Consider the following 20826-nt stretch of genomic DNA (forward strand, 5'->3'; position numbering starts at 1 on the left):
CCGGAAATACTGAGAAAAAGCAGAAATAGGAGTGTGAAAGAGACAGGTGTGGAGATGGACAGGAGCTGTAATTATAACAGAAAAAAGAATCAGTTTGAAAATATGAATGGCCAACTCTGCCAAGACACAAGAAAGACACAAATGGGTTACTATAGTTGAGGTCAGTGTGCCCCGCAAGTCCCCATAGAAAGGTTGGGTTCCTAGGGTGCAGGTACCAGGGAGTGCCATGAGTATTAAGAAGTAAGGCCTAGAGAAAGGTCATTAGGTCACTGGGATGCGCCCCTGAAGGGGATTATGGGACCTCAACCTCCCCTCCTCTCCTGTTTCTTGATTCAAGATGTGAATGCTCTCTCTAATGATTTCTCCTGGCTTTGCCAGAAGCCCAAATGCAGCCACCTTATTTTAGATTTGAACCTTTGTGAGCAAAAAGGAACCTTTCTTTACTCGAGTGGTTTATGCCAGGTTTTTTGTTTTCATGAACTAAGTTTGACTAAGTACAGCAGTTCTTTCTTCTATATATATTCCTGAACGTTCCCTTAGGAAACTGTTTCTCTAATTCCTCATAGACCTGTGGGGCCTAAATCAGAGCCTCTTGCATTTTTCTGCTATTTTTACTTTGGAAACATTGTTAGTGCTTTTATTTAAGTATTAGTCTATAATTTTAGAAATATTTGCTTATCTTCTATGTATACGTGTTTTGCCTACATGTTTGTATGTGTACCACATGTGTGCTTGGTGCCCTTGGAGGTCAGAAGAGGGCATTGGATCCCCTGGAACTGGATTTATGGATGGTCATGAGCCACCATGTGGGTGCTGAGAATTGAACCCAGGTCTCTGCAAGATCAACATATGGTTTTAACCACTGAGCAATCTCTCCAGACCCATTAATCTATAAATCTGTAAAATGATCACTAGGGATGTTAATTTGGCTTCTTACAATTCCATAAGTCACAGCAAGTGGTAGAATAAAGTCAGTAATTCTCTCAGCCATGGACAAAATTACAAGGACAGAGAAAGTGACAGAAGCTGTAGGCAAAGAGTGTGCAAAGAGCACACACAAAGGCTTTGATTGAGACTTCACAGACAGACAAAATGATGATGGGAATGTTGAAAAGGAAGGTCTAATTGTGAGCCATGGTGACTAGAGTCCAGGGCTTCTGAACACATCAGGAGAACTGTATGTTCCGGTGTCTGGATAAAGACAAATTTCCCACTCTGGATAAGGAAAGGGCAGTGTCTGTGAACCACAGGAAAGGTATGTTCTCCTTGAGAAAGCTATTACTGAAAGAATAGAATCTTCTAGAAGCACATATGTATCTTTTTGAAGAATCTCTAGGAAAACAAAGTCTGGCAAGCCAGCTCAAAATCTGGATTAGAAACCATCTAGAGCCAATCTCCCAGACGCCTCTGTATTCACCATGGAGAAGGCTAAGTCTTAATGTTCTTACTTTATAAATATTTATTCGATCTGCTACCTTACCACAGACATACCACTAAAGTGTCCCCATTGTGAGATTACTCTGACTAGTGTCCCAACTGTCCTCTCTCCAGAGAACAACTTCCCCCTGTGTCAGTCAGTCCTTTATCACTTAATACAAGTAAGAGTTATCCAGAAAGAGGAAACCTCAACTGAGGCAGTGGCCCTACCAAACTGGCCTGTAGGTAAGTCTGTGGGGACATTTTCTTAACTGACTTACAGTGGAGGGCGCAGCCCACTGTGTGTAGTCACCCCTGGGCAGTTTGGTCCTGGCTGCTATCGGAAAGCAGGTTGAAGAAGTAATGAAGAGAAAGCCAGTAAGCAGCATCCCTCCACTGCCTCTGCTTCAGTTCCTGCCTCTAAGTTCCTGTCTGACGGCCGTTCATGACGGACTATTGACTTTAACTTTTCCTCCTTGAGGTGATTTTGGTCATGGTGTTTATCACAGCAATAGGAAGCAAACCAAGACAGCTCCTCCCCATCACTTTCCACCCTTCGATCCTTTTCTTGACCAGAATCACCACTCCTCAAAATACTTTCATACCAATGAGACAACTGTGCTGAACATTATGCTCACTGGGCAATCTTAATTTCTAATGAAGCATAGTAAGGTAGAAAAGACCAGTTATTAGATATTGATTTATTTAATGATTCACTTACAGCACCACCTGGACTGCCTATTGCCACACACGGGTTCCCTTGCTACCTGGAACAGAGTGACCTGGAGACACAGCTGAAACAAAGGGTCGTTGCCCTTAACAACCTGCTGACGGCGGCCACACAGGCCTCTTGCTGACGGCCATGTAAGCGTCTGTAACACCTCGCTTGCTCAATCCCCCACCTTGTGGTTACAAACTGGATCTCGCACTGAAGCCTTTCAGGGGCTGTCCTGGCTTTGGTCCACTGGTGCCATCTCCTCTCCTCCACCCTCACTGGTGTTGAATGCTTACTCCAGAAAGGTTCCCACAATGCTAATGAGAGTGAATTCTAAAGATCATCAACTTTCACTTAACTGGTGCTTACCCTTTATTTATTTTTCTTACATTTATCGATTTTATTTAGGGGAGAAGGCATGCAGATGCCCAGCATGAGTGAGGTCAGAGTGTCCTTCTACCATGTAAGAACCAGGGATAGAACTCAGGGTTGGGAGTACATGTCTTTACCCCTCAGCTGTCTCTCAGGCCCTGATGCTAATTTGATGTTTGTATTGAATGGTTCACCTTTTGATGTTTTAGGGACCTAACACCACAAAGGTTGTCCCTCTTCGTTCTGAAACACCAGTTTTGCTTGTTGAAGTTGGGTATTTTAAAAGGAGACTCAGATTCTCATTTCAAACTCCCTCCTTGTGACTATGGAACTTTAGGAAATAACTATTTGATACAAACGTGCAATCTTAGTATCGGACTCTGATAGCATGAAGCTGTAAGATATGTAGTATGGTGAGCCTATGAAGCATAGTGTTTGCCTGAACAGTGTCCAGCAGATGACACTTGCACATGATCAAGTGACGCAGTGTTCGTTACAGGTGCCTGCAAATTCTCAAAGGTATATCATAACTTAAAAGTTATTAAAAGACTATTTCTATATCAAAATAGTCTTACTAAAAGTATTAGCATCATAAAATGCTTCACCTGCATGGTAGTTTTTAAATAGTGTGTATGACTGACTGCTGATCTGGTCATCAAGTTGCCTGGATGTGGAATGAACTAAGGTGCAGGCTGACAAACACTCCAGAGGGATTTTCCTCATCAGATTACTTGAAGTGGGAAGATCCACCCTAAATGTGGGTGGCAGCCAGATAAATGGGGACAGAAAAGGGAACCTTTGCTTTTTGCCTGCTTGCCCTCACTCTTGCTGGCAAGGTCGGCTGCATTCCTTCACAGGTGTTAGAACCAACTTCTCTGGGATTCCACTGTAAACTGTAGACCAGGAGCTCTCCCAGAATTCTCCAGGCCTGTGCATCAGATTGGGAGTGCTAAAACATCCAGCCTTGTGGACTAAGCAACTAGCAGATTTTTGTTCTCTCCAATGGGAGACCACAATTGTTGGACTATAGTGTATGAGACATTTTAATAAAATACAGACACACACACTGCCTTAGTTAGTTTCTATTCCTATGATGAGACACCATGACCAAAGCAACCTTGGGGAGGAAAAGGATGTATTTGGCTTATACTTCCACATTATAGTAGATAACCAAAACAAGTCAGGACAGGAACTCAAACTGTGCAGGATCCTGGAGGCGGGAGCTGATGCAGACAGAGGCCATAGAGGGGTGCTTCTTACTGGCTTGCTCCTCATGGATTGCTCAGCCTGCTTTCTTACAGAGTCCAGGACCACCAGCCCAGGGATGGCACCACCCACAATGGCCTGGGCCCTCCCACATCAATCACTAATTAAGAAAAATGCCTACAGCCTGATCTTATGGGGGCAATTTCTCATTTGAGGTTCCCTCCTTTCAGATAACTCTAGCTTGTGTCAAGTTCACATAAAACTAGGCAGCAGATACATGATACAATTTCTGTTCCTCTAGAGAATCCTGACTAATAAGTATGCTACAAGATAAAAATTTTACTATGATTACAAACCAACTTAAAAACCCACAAGGGCATGACGAAATCCAGGGCAGTGATGACCTCTGACAAATAAGAGGCAGAGTGAATGAGAAACACCGATGCAGAAGGAAGATTACAGTTCTTGAGTTTGCCTACATAAAAACTGTCATAATTAGACAGATCCCCAGGGTCTTGTCTGTGATTTATTTCTAAGAAACTAGGAAACCCTGCACTAGAAGGCTGAAGACCTTAGAAAGTCAATGAATTCGTAAAGTGACTCTTACAATTCAATGTTAGCATGATACTGGAAACATTTATAACATGAAATGTGCTGGAGACTTTCAGAGAAGGAGGGGGGAGGGAGGGAGGGAGGGAGGGAGGGAGGGAGGGAGGGAGGGAGGGAAGAAGAAGAGCTGTACAATACCTGATTTCCATGAAGGTCCAAGACATCTAAATTTTTTAGATTCTCCAGATTTGAGATTTTCCTGATTCTGAAAATGAGAATAAGCAGAATTGAATAGAAATGTAGATACATCACATCTATGACTGAATCAAAGCTGCTGAGGCAGAAAGATATGCTCATTTTAATATTAAAACTCTTGGCCGGGCGGTGGTGGCGCACGCCTTTAATCCCAGCACTCGGGAGGCAGAGCCAGGCGGATCTCTGTGAGTTCGAGGCCAGCCTGGACTACCAAGTGAGTTCCAGGAAAGGCGCAAAGCTACACAGAGAAACCCTGTCTCGAAAAACCAAAAAAAAAAAAAAAAAAAAAAAAAACTCTCCATCTCCCACTGAATGCGCACAGAGTAGTAACAGATGCATGCCACTGGGGAAAGATGCAGAAATGGCTCATTTTAGAGAAAGCAACGCTACTTCTGACCTCCAGTCAAAGCGTGTGTTGTGGGGGAGGGGGAGGCAGTGCCAGGCACAGTGGAAGTGTTAGCCAAGTACATCCTTTTCCTCCCCAAGGTTGCATTTTGAGACAGGGTGTTTCTCCAAACTTGAAGCACACCATTTTGAGTACACTGCCTGGCCAGCAAACCCTTACAATCTGCCTGTTTCCACTCCCCATCACGGGGGTTACAAGTGTACATGACCATGCCTGGCATTTTTAAGTGGAAATCTGAACTCAGAACCTCATGCTTGTGTGGCAAGGATCTTACCCACCAAGCCATTTCTCCAGGCCCAGAATCATGCTATTAACATTTTGAAACTTACTCTCCAGGGATAACAGAACTTGTCATCATCCAGAGCACTCTGATCTAGAGGACCAATGGAACCCATGTGTAGTTAGAGCTCTCTGATCCACCCATGTGTAGTTATCACAGCAAAGTGGAACTGAAGGTTCTGGGTAATCATGTAATGACAGTGAACCTGAGACCTCAGGGCTTAGAGGACACAAAGGAAATGGCACTGAAGGAACTCCACCATGGGCCAGCTGAACCCAGAAGCCTGTATGCTCTGGTCCCACTGCCTCAGTAATTGTCAAAAGAAGGTAGGGAAATCCGTTCTGACCAACAGGAGACAGAAAGTCATCCACAACACACAGCTGGAGATGGCTTCTGCTGGCCAGAGCTCTCATCTAAGAGTCTGTGGGACTTATGTCAGCAGATGTTGCAGCCAGGAGCACTGGCAGATGTTTTAGGAATCAGAGGTGTATGCAACAGATACTTGTGAGACACCTGATCTTGGAGAGTCTAGCATGTTGTCTTGTAACACAGTTCCCTTTGATGCATGGGCACTAGCAGCTCAACAACTGTTTAACAGTGTCTCCAGTAAAAATCAAAATACAGCTGTGCAGAGCAAGCAAATAAAAAGACAGAGCAGGAGGAGGAAGAGAAGGAAGAGGAGGAGACTCTTAAATTGTTTTTACTGCAGAAAACAAGCACTTAGCAGAGGATGTTGGGTCCCTAAGAGTAGGAACCCCAAGGCCTTCAATAAGGCCCAACAATGCTGTCTTCTGGGTCAAGATGAACAAACTGCTTCTCAGAAACCAAAAAGCAGAAACAGGCAGGAAGAACAGAGATATGATTTTAACTGATGCAACCAGGATCAGCATTTGAATATTGTTTACAATTAGAGATGGGAATCACAGGTATTTCTCGAGAATATCTTCATCTTAGGATGAAAAGGGAGACATTCAGGCAGTGGCACTAGAGAATAAATGTGAGCTAGACACTAAGAACCAAACACTAAGAACCAGACACTAAGAACTAGACACTAAGGACCAGACACTAAGGACCAGACACTAAGGACCAGACACTAAGGACCAGACACTAAGGACCAGACACTAAGAACCAGAAAGGAGGCATGTCTGTGGAAGCTTGCAAGGCCCAACTGGAAGAAAAGCCTTAAAGTCAGCTTCTCTCCTCACTTTCCTCAGTAAGCTGCCTGGAAACATCCTCCTGGTGTGTGGTAGTTTATACACAGCTGACTATGCCAGATCCATCCGGCCACTCCATTCCCACATCTCTAAAATGAAAAGGACTGACTTCTGAGGTCACCTTAAACTTTAATATTCTATGGCTCTATAATCTCCCAAATTCTCTTTATGTGAAACGTTTCTTTTTCTTTTCTTTTATGTTAAATTATGTGTTTATGTGTGTGGAGAGAAAGTGAGTGCCCTGCCCACAGAGGCCAGACAAGGGCATCAGATCCCCTAGAGCTGGAGTGAAAGGCTGCTGAGGACAGGCCTGACATGGATACTGGGAAATAAACTGCAGTCCTCTGCCAGAACAATATGCTCTCTTAGCCTCTGAGCTACCTTACCTCTCCAGCCCCTCAAACTCTGTAATTTATTTTTTAGTGGAATTCTTAATGCAACATTTGAACTAATAAACTACACTGATAGAAACTTTCAGAGAAACATCAGGGGAAAATACAATCCTAAAATTCTGGGACATGACCTTGAGAATATAGTTAAGAAGACAACATCTCCAAACACAGCACTTGGAATATTATATAATTTAAGCTGAAATAAAGAAAACTGGGCCGGGCGGTGGTGGCGCACACCTTTAATCCCAGCACTGGGGAGGCAGAGGCAGGCAGATCTCTGTGAGTTCAAGGCCAGCCTGGTCTACAGAGTGAGATCCAGGAAAGGCACAAAGCTACACAGAGAAACCCTGTCTCAAAAAAAAAAAAAGAAAGAAAGAAAGAAAAGAAAACTGGAGAGGCAGGAAGGTCACACTGACCTCCTCCAACCACTTTCCCTCCAGGCCCTACAAAGACTCTCTGACCTACATCCCTAAGAGTACATCTGGAGCCCCTCTGTCCAGATGAGTCCTGCTTATAAACAGAAAACAACAGGGATGCAAACAGCCACGGCAGGGACTGCACAAAGGGCTAGCTGAGTCGTCCAGATTACGACCACGGACCATGTTCCTTCTGTCCAAGACATTCCTCTAAGGTTGCCCATGAGCCATCAAACCTACAAATACAAATGTAACTTTTAATCTGTTTCTTTGGGTCTTCTTATCTGAAGACTACCATGTCACATAAAGTTATATAAACATGTTGTGATTTTCTCTTACGAATTGCTCTGTTATCAGGGGTCAGCCATGAACCTTGCAAAGGGTGAAAACAAAAAGTGTTACTAATTTTTAGACTCTGTTAATCCTTCTTCTAAGGTATCCAAAGTTATTTGGTAAAACTGAATGACAAGTCCGAAGTGATTTCAAGGCCATGAGTCAGGAACTGTGTAGCTACTGCCTGATGGAGCTATAGAAAGGGGACTGGGGCAGGACACAAGATGCGACACTCAAACAGACTGAGGGGCTAGGGGATGGCACCCTTGTTAAGAGCACCTGCCGTCTTCACAGAGGACCTGGGTTCGACTCCCAGCACCCACATCAGGCAACTCACAATGGCCTGCAATTCCAGCTCCAGGGGATTTAACACCTTCTTCTGGATTCCATAGGCACCAGGCACACAGGCAGTACAGAGACATGCACTCAGGAAAACACACACATATATAAAATTAAAAATATAAATATTCAAATAAAACATACAGGAACTACTCTCTGAAAAAGAATTGACCAACAATCACAAAGTAGCAAATGTCCCTCTCAGGCAAACACTAACAAGAACAGCAAGAAACACACAAGCCTCAAATGAGCACACATGCTTAATATATATCCTAAGAAATCATAAAGTCAAAGCTGGGCTCTTCCCCTCACTTGTGTCTAAGGCATGGCGCTGGAGCAATGCCAAAGTCCCACTGAACAAAACCAGGATGGATTCTTCCAGTGTGGAACTCAAGCCCAGGCTCCCATGCATGCATGGCCGGTGTGCTACCCCTGACTTCTGCTGAGCTTTCCTCTAATGATACCTACAGTAAGTACCACTCTGCTGGGACTTACCATCTGAACACTATACAGATTCTACTGGGCTACAAGCCAGAACTGCTCCCCGGGGGCTTAGCGGCTAAGAGTGCTGCATGCAAGCACAAAGAACTGATTCTGCATCCCAAACACCCACACAAAAGCTGGGTGCATCAGTGTGGAATCACAGCACTGCAGAGGCGGAAACAGGAGTATCCTGGGGCTCACCGGCTGGCCAGTCTAGTACCCCGCCCACCCACACACCCAAAAGGCAAGCTCTAGGTTCAGCGAGAGACCTTGCCTCGGGAAGAAAAGGCAGAGAGACAGAGCAGGACACCAGTGGACCTTCTCTCACCTCTACACACACTGTGAGCACCAGTACAGGCATGTGCACACATAAGCATCTGTTCCTAAACACACACACACACACACACACACACACACACACACACATGCACACACGTGTACAGTGCACACCCCCACGTCACATGCCCACACACACAGAGAAACTGCTTTACAAATACCTGTTTTTTCCTAACAGAAGGACACGGAGGGACTTCAGAGTGGAAAGCCCACTGATTTCTTCAATCTGGTTATCGTATAAATCCAAGAATATTAACCTCTGTAGATTAGAAATATTTTGGATCCGAGTTATAAAATTGTGCTGAAAGTTCAACAAACGAAGGTGTTCCTCCCCATCGATGATAGGACACACAGTCAACTTTTGTCTAGAAAAAAGCATGAAGGGAGTAAGATTCTGAGGCAGCGAGCCCTTCCCGTTTCCTCTGTCAAACACCATCCAGCAGCATGTCTGTGCACCCAGGCTTTGAGGAGGAAAAGGTAAGTTGGGGCTGGAGAGCTGGCTCAGCACTTAAGAGTACTTACTGCTCTGACACAGGACCCAGGTTCAGTTCCCAGGACCTCACCTCAGCTCGCAAGTGCCTGTAACTCCAATTCAAGGGAGTCCAGAGTCCTCTTCTGACATTCACAGGCTTAGGAATGCATGAGCTACACAGACCTACACTCAGGCACACATGCCTACAAGTAAATTTGTATTTTTAAAGAGAAAAAAGTAATTTGGACCACTTCCTGCCCGCAGGGAAGAGACTTAAATTTAAATTGTACAAAAACCAAAAGCCAGAAGACACTGACAAAGGTAAAGTCTAAACTCACACTGTATTTTAAAACGAGTCTCTAATATTCATTTCACATGACATTAACATCAAAAACCTTAAAATGTAATTGTTTTCTCGGGGAAAGGTTTAGATGGTCAAACCAAGTCACAAAGTCAGGGGAAAAAATGTCTTTGGTATCAGTCACTGATGGCGAAATTTTTCTGAGCGACCAAGTCATGGGAGCACAAACCATACCAAAGAGCTTATTTTAGAATTACTGATTCACAAAATGCTCATGAGAATGAGAAGAAATATTGCCATCTACAAGAGGGGACACTGGTGGAAAATTCCACATGAAGCTCCTTAACTGTAAGGCAACCCTTACTGAACATCTCACAGGGCTGGCTGCCGGATTCGATTGTCCAACACTAGCTTTCTCTGCAGAGCCCTCATGGTTCTACAAGAACAGATGAAAACATAATTCTGTGTCTATTTAGTTGTATTTAAAACAGTGAACCTCTTCTGTGCAAAAAGCTGGACTGTTTCGTATGTGAAGTAAATAAGTTCATGGCCCTTGAAGAATTCGACCCATGTCATAACATGGGGAAGGAGAAGGTCCTGGGTGATTCTGCATGAAGAGTCAAATGCTCTTCAAGGAAAATACAGCTCGCTCTGTGCATTAACAATATTAGTGTGGCTAGTTAGAAACATCCCTTCAGTGAAATCACACGAATAGAAGCTTTGAAGAAAACAAATCAGATGCTATAAACACAGGCAGAATATGGAAGTGATCATAATTCTTTTTGCAATGAAAAAAATGGTAAGCAGGAAAAAATAAGGGAATATTAATGGTTATAAAGCTATCATGCTTTAAAAACAGACCCTTACAGCTGGGCACAGTGGTGCACGCCTTTCATCCCAGCACTCAGGAAGCAGAGGCAGAGGTAGGTGATGGGTATCTGAGTTTGAGGCAAACCTGATCTACACAGTGAGTTCTAGGCCAGCAATGGATAGAGAGTGAGAACCTGTTTCAGAAAGAGAGATAGATAGAGGCAGGGGAAGAGAAGGAGAGAGAACAGGTGGGGGAAAGAGACTCTGGAGAAACTGGTTTAAGGAAAGAAAAGTAAAAACCACAGGCAATAGTACCAGTTTTGTGTGGCTCATATTAGAATTCATCCCATGCTTTATACTCTCACAGCTGACATTTCTGTTACATAAACTATAACTTAAATGACTACAGATATGCTAGCTGAAGTCTGTACCATTGCTCTTAGCAACCTTGAACCGTACCCTCCCTGCTCAGTCTGTCTCTCATAGTGAAAGCCTCAACGCCTGTCTTTGAATCAGTTGTTACTCACATGGGAAAATCACAAACTGCCTTCCTTTCGCAAACTTCTATGTCTTGAAATAAAGTCACTTTCCCTTACCCCAGGAATCCCTGCCAGTCCACCAAAACAAGATAGGAAGCCACCAAAACAAGATAGGAAGCCACCAAAACAAGATAGGAAGCCACCAAAACAAGATAGGAAGCCACCAAAACAAGACAGGAAACCACCAAAACAAGATAGGAAGCCACCAAAACAAGACAGGAAGCAGTGGCCTAACTACCCCAGGAGGGCTCTGCTAAAGGCCGTGGGTTCTGACCCCTCCTGCCCCATCACTGATGTCTGCCTGTACACAATATACCATATTGTGTACCCTAATAAACTTGCCTGAGGATCAGAGAACAGAGCCAGCCACTGGATTAGACATAGAGGTCAGGTAGTGGTGACACACACCTTTAATCCTATCACTCAGGAGGCAGAGATTTGTCTGGATCTCTATGAGTTCAAGGCCACACTGGACTACACGAGACTGATCCAGTATAGGAGAGATATAGAGCCAGGTGACAGTGGTGGCACACACCTTTAATCCCAGCACTTGAGATCTCATGCCTTTGCTTAGGAAGCACACACACCTTTAATCCCAGGATGTAATATGGCAGGGCAGAGAAAGGTATTTAAGGCGTGAGGAAACAGGAACTCACTCTCTTTAGGTTGAGGATGTCGTAGACGTAAGAACTAGTGGCTGGCTGTTCTGCTTCTCTGACCTTGCAGCTTTCACCCTGATATCTGGCTCTGGATTTTTTTTTTTTTTTTAAAGCCCATCTATGATTCGAACAACATGCCTGTTTAGGACCATGAGTTTGACTTGTTTCCTTCTTTGAACAGGCTGTTTTTTCTGGTATTTCAGGCTTCTTTTCATACCAGTGAGAGCCAAGTACTTCTTAGGGCTAGAGTCTTCCCTTGAGCACTCAGACCCCTGACCAAGAAGCCATACACACACAACAATGCAGAAATCACTACTATTACCCACTAGCTATCAAACAAGGTTTCCCAAGGTGGTTCCTTGCTGCTGACCCAACTTTAACTACACATACAACACCTTATGTCACAGACAACAAACAAAGTCAGTATTTAACATATTAGAGAACAACGTTAAGTACTAAGGGGGGAAATAAAGCAGAGAAGGGGGTGAGGATGTGTATGTGGTAGGGACTGCATCTGGGGAGAAGGTGGCCATAGAAAGTCACCCTTGGGATGATGACGTCTGAGGGAAGACCTGAAGCAAACAGGAGAGACAGATGTTGTGAAAAGGAGAAAAGAAAATGTCCTCACCTTTCTAGGGTCAGCCTGTCTGAGTAAAGAACTTTCTCTTCAGAAGAACGCTGGAGAATAGGAAATGATGGCATTGATGAGGTCACCAGATTAATATGATCACCTATTGAAAATGATACACAAATCACTTGATTAAGGCAAATCTTAACAGTTGTGATACTAGAGCCACTGTTTATTTAGAGAACTTTGGAACCTACAGATATCTTTTCTAGACATTTCCACAGCTTCCATACTAGAAGATTATTACACTGGGGTTGTTTTCTTTTTCTAAACCCTAAGCTCTGTGCTCTGTTGGGGCCAAATAGCTTTTGCTTGCCTTACAGGTCAGCTGAAAAATCTAGACGTGCTCTGGTGCTGTCTTTATCCCTTTACAATTCTGACTCCTGACACTACATGCCAACTACACGATACACTACATGATAGCCCCTCATTACCAGATACATTGGGGCCAGCACTATGACAGCCCTGCCGGATTCTGGGCTTTGAAGGTGTCTGAATGGAAGAGTCTCCAAATGCTGACAAGGAGCTTGTGGCCGTTCTCATGTCCAGCCCACAGGGTTCTGTCCCGTTTGTTGTGGATGAGATGAATGATGACTTATTACGAGGCGACGGACTTACTACTCTTCCATCTCCTTCAAAATATCAAAAAGTTTATCACAAAGCTATAAAATACATGACTTTGCTATAGGATAGACACAGAAAGTAGTTTGGGATAGCAGGTGTAAACCTCACATCACTGTTTTTTTCCCTTTGAGTAGGCTACTACTATTATTCGATAATGTTCCAAAGACACCAAAGTGGATGTTGACACATTTAGGATACTGTAACTAGGATCCAAGAGCATATGACACCCTGTGAAGTATACAGGCTGCTGGCTGGGTGTTTCTGATAGCAAGAAGCATTTCATCTTGGAGAAAAACACACATGAAATGAATAAGCTAGAAGAATGTGCAAAAACACAGACTATATAAGAACAGTAGAGGGAGCCCAGTGGTTAAGAGCACTAACTGCTTTTACAAAAGACCCAGGTTTGATTCCCAGTAACCACATATAGCAGCTTATAACCATCTGTAACTCCAATTCTTAGAGATCCAACTCCCTCTTCTGGCCTCTGGAGGCACTGCATGCTTATGATGAAGACACATGCAGGCAAATATCCACACGTACATTTTTAAAATACTTACAACTACTCTTTAAAAAGAACAGTATCTTTGCATGTAGTGTGTCTAGTTACTGGTTAATAAAAAACATCACAGATGAGTTTAGAAAGAGGTGAATACTAAGATATATTCTAAATAAGTAGAAGATTATAGAGTGGTCTGGAAGCAAGGATAAAAAGATCCAAAAATCTGAATACCAGAGGATATCTACTATATTCGTCTCTGTAGAGTGAGCGACCACTGAAAGCAGCAAGTGACAAGGAAGAACCTGATGGAGCAATCAGCAGGATGATAGACCCCGAGGCTACCACAGAATCCTGCTCCTTAGACTATCTAAAGAGGAAAACCTAACCTTCTGAGAAGCTGACAGACTTTCAGGAGGTCATTACTAATATGAAAATAGCCTAAAATCAAGTCTCACACACACACACACACACACACACACACACACACACACACACACATCTCTTAACTGAAAAGCAGTGGTATCAGTATCAGTTAGCCTTTCCAGCAATACAAGACCAGGCCATCTCATGCTTTCCACAAGATAATCAGTGCTCACATCTCACTTTCCTGAATAACATGAAACATCAAGAGAGCTAATAATGCTGTCCCAAGAAGTAAGCACCTAGAATGGACACTGCTCAGTAACAAATGTCAAGTAACAGGAACACTCGCTGGCAGGATCCCCAAGCCACAGGAACCAATGTTGTTGGTTTTTTCTCTTTTGGGGGGCCCACCACCCAGCTCCCAAATAAATCACACACAGAGGCTTATTCTTAATTATGAATACCTGGCCTTAGCTTGGCTTGTTTCTAGCCAGCTTTCCTTAACTTAAATTATCCCATCCACCTTTTGCCTCTGGGCTTTTCCCATTCTCTTACTTCTGTAAATCTTACTCGTACTCCTACTCCGTGGCTGGCTTGTACTGGGTGGCTGGCCCTGATGTCCTCATCTTTCCTCTCTCACTTCCTGATCTTTTCTCTTCCCAGATTTCTCCTTCTATTTATTCTTTCTGCCTGCCAGCCCCACCTATCCTTTCTCCTGTCTTGCTATTGGCCATTCAGTTCTTTATTAGACCATCAGGTGTTTTACACCGGCACAGTAACACAGCTTCACAGAGTTAAACAAATGCAACATAAATAAAAGTAAGACACCTTAAAATAATATTCCCTAACAAACCAACACAGGGATTTGGAGTTCAAAGGCAAAAACAGCTCAAGGATTAGCTGCAGCATAAAGATTAGCTGTCAAGGTAAGTAGAACACGATGAAAGAAAACTCAAGGGAATAAAGAATCTCACTTTGTCTGATTAACATTTCATTAGGTTTTTTTGAATTACTATTAGAACTTCAAGGCAATCTGAGATTTAACAGTAGATCAAAAGCTTCCATGACTTGGAATGCAGTGGCAAAAATCAAAGAGTAAGTTTCATTTACACTTCATGAATAAAAGAATTCTATCCTCACATGTTTCAGCTCCTCTTACATGCAAATGTCATTATTTTCAGTTTACCACTGATATGATATACACCCGACCACAGATGGCAAAAGGCAAAAATGATTAGGGAAGAAAATCTTAAAATCTATACACAGGATCCTGTGACTGGGACACATAGGAAGCTTTGAACAGCCACATGTTTACGTGGGTATATGTACTCCCGTGGAGACTGCCCCCAGATGGCTTGATGTCCACAGAAGGGGTGGTGTCACTCCTCTGTCACACGTCCCCTGACTTCCTGACCAGATCTGTAAGGTCCCAACCGCTGGTCTCACCTTACATCTCAGCAGAACTTAGATGCAGGGGCCAATCGGGAGATTTTCCACTTTATAGGAGCTTAAATGAAAATCTTTTTTTTTTTGTACTTTATTTCTATTACAAAGAAATAAATCAGAAATTCCTGCATTTTCATGTAAGTAGTGCCTCAAAATGCTCAGAAGCAAAATGCTCTACAACTGGTTAAAACGACTGGTGTGGTGTAGGCTAGACAGCTGGAGGACGGATGTCCCCATGAGAGGGTGGTAGCAACAGGCAGCCCAGGGAGCACAGCACACTGTGGAGGATAGCCACTGAGCCTCATCTTGGAGAATGTTCTGATGACCAACATCCTGACTAGATTTTCCACTCATCAGCCATGACGTCAGGAGCTGAGCATTGCTCCTCCCCCCACAGACAGACTGTGTAGGATCACTTAAGGGACTGAATGGGACTGCAGGAGTCACTGGACTACTCAGATCTTACAAAGCCTTGAGGACACAGGCTAATAATGCTCAGCAACACCCAAAAGGCCTACCAACAGGAAACCACACATGGAGAGTTAGATCTAAACTCTACCAGTCTGAAGTCTAAACTTTAGACAAACTAGTTTTGGAACATCAAGTTCCTTTATTTTGACTGAAAGAACCATTGGCTATGTTGTGTTGGTAGATTGTGTGTGGTTAATTTTTAAAAATAAGAAATGTCTGAAGTGGGTTGTGGAGGGCTAGATGTGAGAGTGTAGTTTATCACGCAGAGGTCTTCTTGCCTGACAAATTTAAATTTAAATTTTTTTAATTTGTCAACTTAATTTTTTCCAGAGTTGTATGCTCTAGGTTGTAGAAAGTTGAGTACAGAAGTCAAGATAATATCTACAACTTATGTGGCTATCTTTACATAATACTGCCTAGACCATGGAAGAGGTGTAGTGGAAATGTTAAAGTCCACATTTAAGACATTGCAAATGAGTGTCTTGTCACAGAGAATGGCTATGAATTGGATCTTTTAAGAAAAAGCAAATTCAATTTCTTTCTGCTTAAATTTATTTTTATTTCGTATTTTATGGGTCATGGGTCTTATATATAAAACTTTGCCTCTGGGGTTCACAAAATCATATATCCACACTACTTCCTCATTAGGAAATATTTGGTAATGTTTTCTCACTTATCATACAAATATAAATTAACAATTCCTTGAACTCTAGAAAAATGTGAGAAAGTGAGATTTGTTCACAGCTGAGGGACAAATCACGATGTTCCTGTGCAAAAATTTTAAAGAAATTCACAATGAAGACATAAAACAACCTCCAGCTGAGAGTTTGCAGCTCCATGTTGACCACAGTGGAGAGGGCAGAGCACACACCCTAGGAATGCACTCAGCACCAAATGAGGGAGGTGGGGGGGGGGGGGGGCGCTGATGCTCCTGCACTCCGGAACTAGAGCTAGGTGGTGTCAGTTCCAGGAATTGACAAAGTCTTGAGTGGAGGATGTAGGAAAGAGAAAAGCCAGCTAAAGTTATATGGGTCCAAGAGGAAGGCCCAGAGATACAAAAAAGACATATTAATCAATATTCAAACTATACAATACTGCCTTCTGTCAACACAGTAATGAAACAGACAATCAAAAGGCCTGTACTGTACAATCAAAGCCCTCTTATGGCAGGCAAATCAACAGGATCAGAAGGCATAAGGGGCCGGGGGGTGCGAAGCAAGTGCTCCTAAGAGGCAGAGGTAGAACCAATTAACACTAGCACACCCCAAATAACTAGCTCAACTCAGAGTAAAATATTCTGAAATAGACTTGACTTGTGTTTTAAAAACATGTTTCAGAAGTACCACCAAATCATACTACCTAACATCTGTCCAAGGGTGGTCTACAAGCCACATCACCACCACACTTGTCAGAACCACCCTGGTGCTGTGAATGCACACCCCAAATAACATCCAAAACTTACCACATCACAGTGAAGAAGAGGGGAAGGATGCACTACGATTCTGCATTTTGAACAAACTCCCAAGTGATTCACATCAAGATTAAGGCTTCTAATGATGAAATGCCTGTGACTGTGTGGCTGTGTGACTGTGTGGCTGTGTGACTGTGTGACTTTGTGGCTGTGTGACTTTGTGACTGTGTGACTTTGTGACTGTGTGGCTGTGTGGCTGTGTGACTGTGTGGCTGTGTGACTGTGTGGCTGTGTGACTTTGTGGCTGTGTGACTTTGTGGCTGTGTGACTTTGTGGCTGTGTGGCTGCATGGCTGCGTGGCCGTGTGACTGTGTGACTTTGTGGCTGTGTGGCTGTGTGACTTTGTGGCTGTGTGGCTGTGTGGCTGCATGGCATTGTGGGAAGAAGATGGTTACCTTGTATACCTGACTTTCCACTGTTTTCTCCACATATCCACAGTTCTACTAGCTAGCCATTATTTTTATTTCTAATGTATGATCAGAACATTCTTCTCCTATTCTCTATTGCAACCTACTTTCAAACTAAAATAAGTTTTTTGGGGTTTTTTTTGTTCGTTTGTTTTGTTTTAATGCATTGGAAGCAATCAACTATGGTGTGTGTGTGTGTGTGTGTGTGCATGTGCGTGTGCGTGTGTGTGTGTGTGTGTGTGTGTGTGTGTGTGTATGTGTGTAAATCTATACCACCAAATCTGATTTAAACAAATATCAAACCAATTTTGTAATCAATTGAACTATTTCATTTTGTAGTTCCGGTTCTAGGCAGACAAGATAAATGATACTGTGTAAAAAGCCAACCTGTCTCAGCACCCTGACAGTACCTTGTCTACTTGAGTAGTTTCTCTCCAGATCATGCTGTAACAGTCTCCCAGGAAATGATGGTGTTTCTCTATTAAGCTTGAATTCAACCTGCAAAACAGTATTTAAGAAGATATTGGGAGAAAAAAGTAACAGTAAGAAATGAAGTTTATTATAAAGCAATAGATAAAATATGCTTTAAAAAAGGTTGACCCTTGAAAACATCAAGGGCCACATATTATATGATTCTATTTATATGAACTACCCACAATTGGAAAATTCATAAAAATAGAAAGCATATTTGTGGTTTCCAGGGGTTTAAAGTAAGTGGGGAATAGGGAGCAACTGCTTAATAAATTTGGGATTATGTTGGAATGATGAAAATGTTCTAGAACTAAATCGAAGTGATAGTTGCACAACACTGTGAATGGCCTTAATGCCACTGAGCTGAAAACCTTAAAACAGGCTAAATTGGAATTTGCCTGGGAGGTGTGATTCCAAACATAAAACTGAAAACAGTTATAGAAGATCAGATTAAAATACTTCTGATCCCTCCACAAATATAATTGTCACAAATACCATAACTGAAAGAATCATCTGCTCAATTAATAAAACTGCAAACAATAAAAGCTAAATGGAAATGTTTTTATTTTTAAAATACTTTAAACGTCAAATTTTAACATAATGAAATTGCATATTTAAGAATAATTTTAGCCGGGCGGTGGTGGTGCACGCCTTTAATCCCAGCACTCGGGAGGCAGAGCCAGGCGGATCTCTGTGAGTTCGAGGCCAGCCTGGGCTACCAAGTGAGTTCCAGGAAAGGCGCAAAGCTACACAGAGAAACCCTGTCTCGAGAAAACCAAAAAAAACCCCAAAAACAAGAATAATTTTAATAATTTTTATTTTTTAATGTTGCACATTTTTTTAAAATTAATTTTAAAATTAATAATTTTTAAAATAATTTTTCATAGGACTGAAAATAATTTTTTATAGGACAGAATGACCTCTTATGTTTAGCCATAAAAACTTTAAAAATATATCTTCCAAGGCTTATGATGCTTCTCATTCACCCATCCTATAAACACCACATCAGCATTAGCATCTTATCACCATGAACACTACATGTCTATGCACAAAAAAGTGAATGGTACAAAAACGATGGTGAAAACCACAGCACTCCTAAAAGCACTGAACAGTAGAAAAGGACTGACCGGCAAAGGCAATCAGGAAAGCTATACAAGCAATCCACTACGCCTGATTCTAAGAAGAAGCACCTTTTCCATTAACTCAGCTCTTATTGGAGATGATCAAATGATGAGACAGGGGAGTCAAACAAGGAAGCGTTTGCGATGTACACATTTTAGAGGCAGCAACCTCTAAACTAGTGGCTCCCTTCCATTCACCTTCCTCCGGCCCTGGTTTAGTCTCTTCCTGCCGCTGTCTGTAAACTCTGGCCTTTATACTATAGAGTTTCTAAAGAAATGTCTATTTCACAACTTTTTAGGGAACAATTGAATTGTGATCGTTGAAAATGTACACTTTGGTTATAGGGAGAAGTGTATTGTGTATGAATAGCACAGGAGGGTGGGTGAGTATGTGTGAGTGCTGAGGTGAGGCCGGAAAGAAAGAAAAGGTTTTATCTCAAAAAACAAAGGAAAAGCCAGAAATTCTGGAAGTTTCCAAAATATGACAGGTAATTGGTATGAGTGTAGAAAAATGGTTCTGGGGTTAAGACCACTGCTCTTCTTCCACAGGACCTGAGCATGGGAGCACCCACGACAGGTGGCTCACAACTGCCTGTAATTCCAGCTTCACCGGACCTGACACCTTCCTCTGGCCTCCACAGAGACACAGATACACACACACACACACACACACACACACACACACACACACACACACACACGAATCCCACACTCAATATACTATGAAAACACCGTAACAATATTTCCACTGCTAAGCCAGTTATTCTTCTCTGATTTGAAATGAAGTATCGAGTGAAACCCTCCTAAAATGTTACATTTTATTCTTCCTGAGACACCACCAGTAGAATGACACCATCATTTTACCTATGTCTAAGAAATAAAAGCATTTCTCAATTAAACTATGTCATACAACCAATCTTAAGAAATACCTTTGGTAGAAATGTTTACATGTAAGGGGTGGGGGTGGGGGAACTCTTGTAACCAATGGAATGGCCTAAGTTGATACAAGAGGGGTTATTTGGCTTTTTGTAGGCAGAAAATAAAATCTACTTTACATTGGAAACCAAAATAGATATACTCAATCTCCAGGTCAGAATCTATTGTTAAAACATGCAACTATTTGTGTAGACTATCTAACAATTTATTTTCAACTTTTCAATACAGATCATCTTAAATCTTACTTTGTTTTTGTCAGGAATCGACGACGTTTGAATAACCAGATGAAGTCCACAGTTCACCTGAAATTAAATCACAAAATGTACTCTTAATATATGTAAATATACACATACCCCCCCCATGGTACAAAGACATCACAAAAATCGGAACACCGTCAAATGCTCCATCATTGTTTGCTTTTCTAGTTAATAATCATTTATGAAGATTTGTAAAATAATGTCTAAGAATTAAAAGCTTTCATTGATTTATTTCTCAAGATGTCGGAGGCACCGATTTAACCCACCTTGTACCTCAGGCTTTGGATCCCTGCCATTTCTCTTGCCAATCAATATATCAGTGTTCAAATGAAGGAGGTGGGAGTGTCTAAGAACAGGTTCCTTTCTCAACCGAAAAAAGAAAGAAAGGGGGTGGGAGATAACTAAAGGAATCCCAGTGTTTACCTAGCAGACCAGCTCCACCTTCTGGGGAGCTCAGATCCTGGGCAAGATTTTAAACATCCATCATACCATATTCAAATACCCTGCGAGTGCTTTGGACTAGCCCCCACGAACCCCTAACCTCAGTCAGACAATAGCTTGAACAGCCCTGGCCCCAGTTATGCAGCCCATCACCTAGGACAAAGACGCCAGTCAGAGAGGACAAGACTACTGGAA

The 20826-nt window shown here is 42.5% G+C and overlaps 1 protein-coding gene across 7 annotated transcripts in view; it reads right to left on the reverse strand.

The window, feature by feature from the left end:
• The window catches only part of Lrrc49 (leucine rich repeat containing 49), a 106820-nt gene that overhangs the window by 84271 nt on the left and 1723 nt on the right, over window positions 1-20826 (reverse strand). The window contains exons 1-7 of one of the 7 annotated variants that reach the window (XM_052762832.1): window positions 20457-20519; window positions 20179-20235; window positions 17816-17903; window positions 12556-12753; window positions 12122-12224; window positions 8874-9077; window positions 4457-4523 (exon numbers count right to left, since the gene is read on the reverse strand). In XM_052762832.1, coding sequence (XP_052618792.1) covers window positions 4457-4523; window positions 8874-9077; window positions 12122-12224; window positions 12556-12753; window positions 17816-17903; window positions 20179-20235; window positions 20457-20486 — 747 coding nt within the window. In that variant the 5' untranslated portion in view covers window positions 20487-20519. Of the gene's footprint in view, window positions 1-4456; window positions 4524-8873; window positions 9078-12121; window positions 12225-12555; window positions 12754-17815; window positions 17904-20178; window positions 20236-20456; window positions 20520-20826 lie in introns of those variants that run through there. The other 6 variants (XM_052762821.1, XM_052762860.1, XM_052762851.1 and 3 more) reach the window with 6 other exon arrangements.

Source organism: Peromyscus californicus, unplaced genomic scaffold, assembly GCF_007827085.1.
Source record: "Peromyscus californicus insignis strain IS unplaced genomic scaffold, ASM782708v3 Scaffold_11__1_contigs__length_118956290, whole genome shotgun sequence".
Classification (NCBI taxonomy): Eukaryota; Metazoa; Chordata; class Mammalia; order Rodentia; family Cricetidae; genus Peromyscus; species Peromyscus californicus.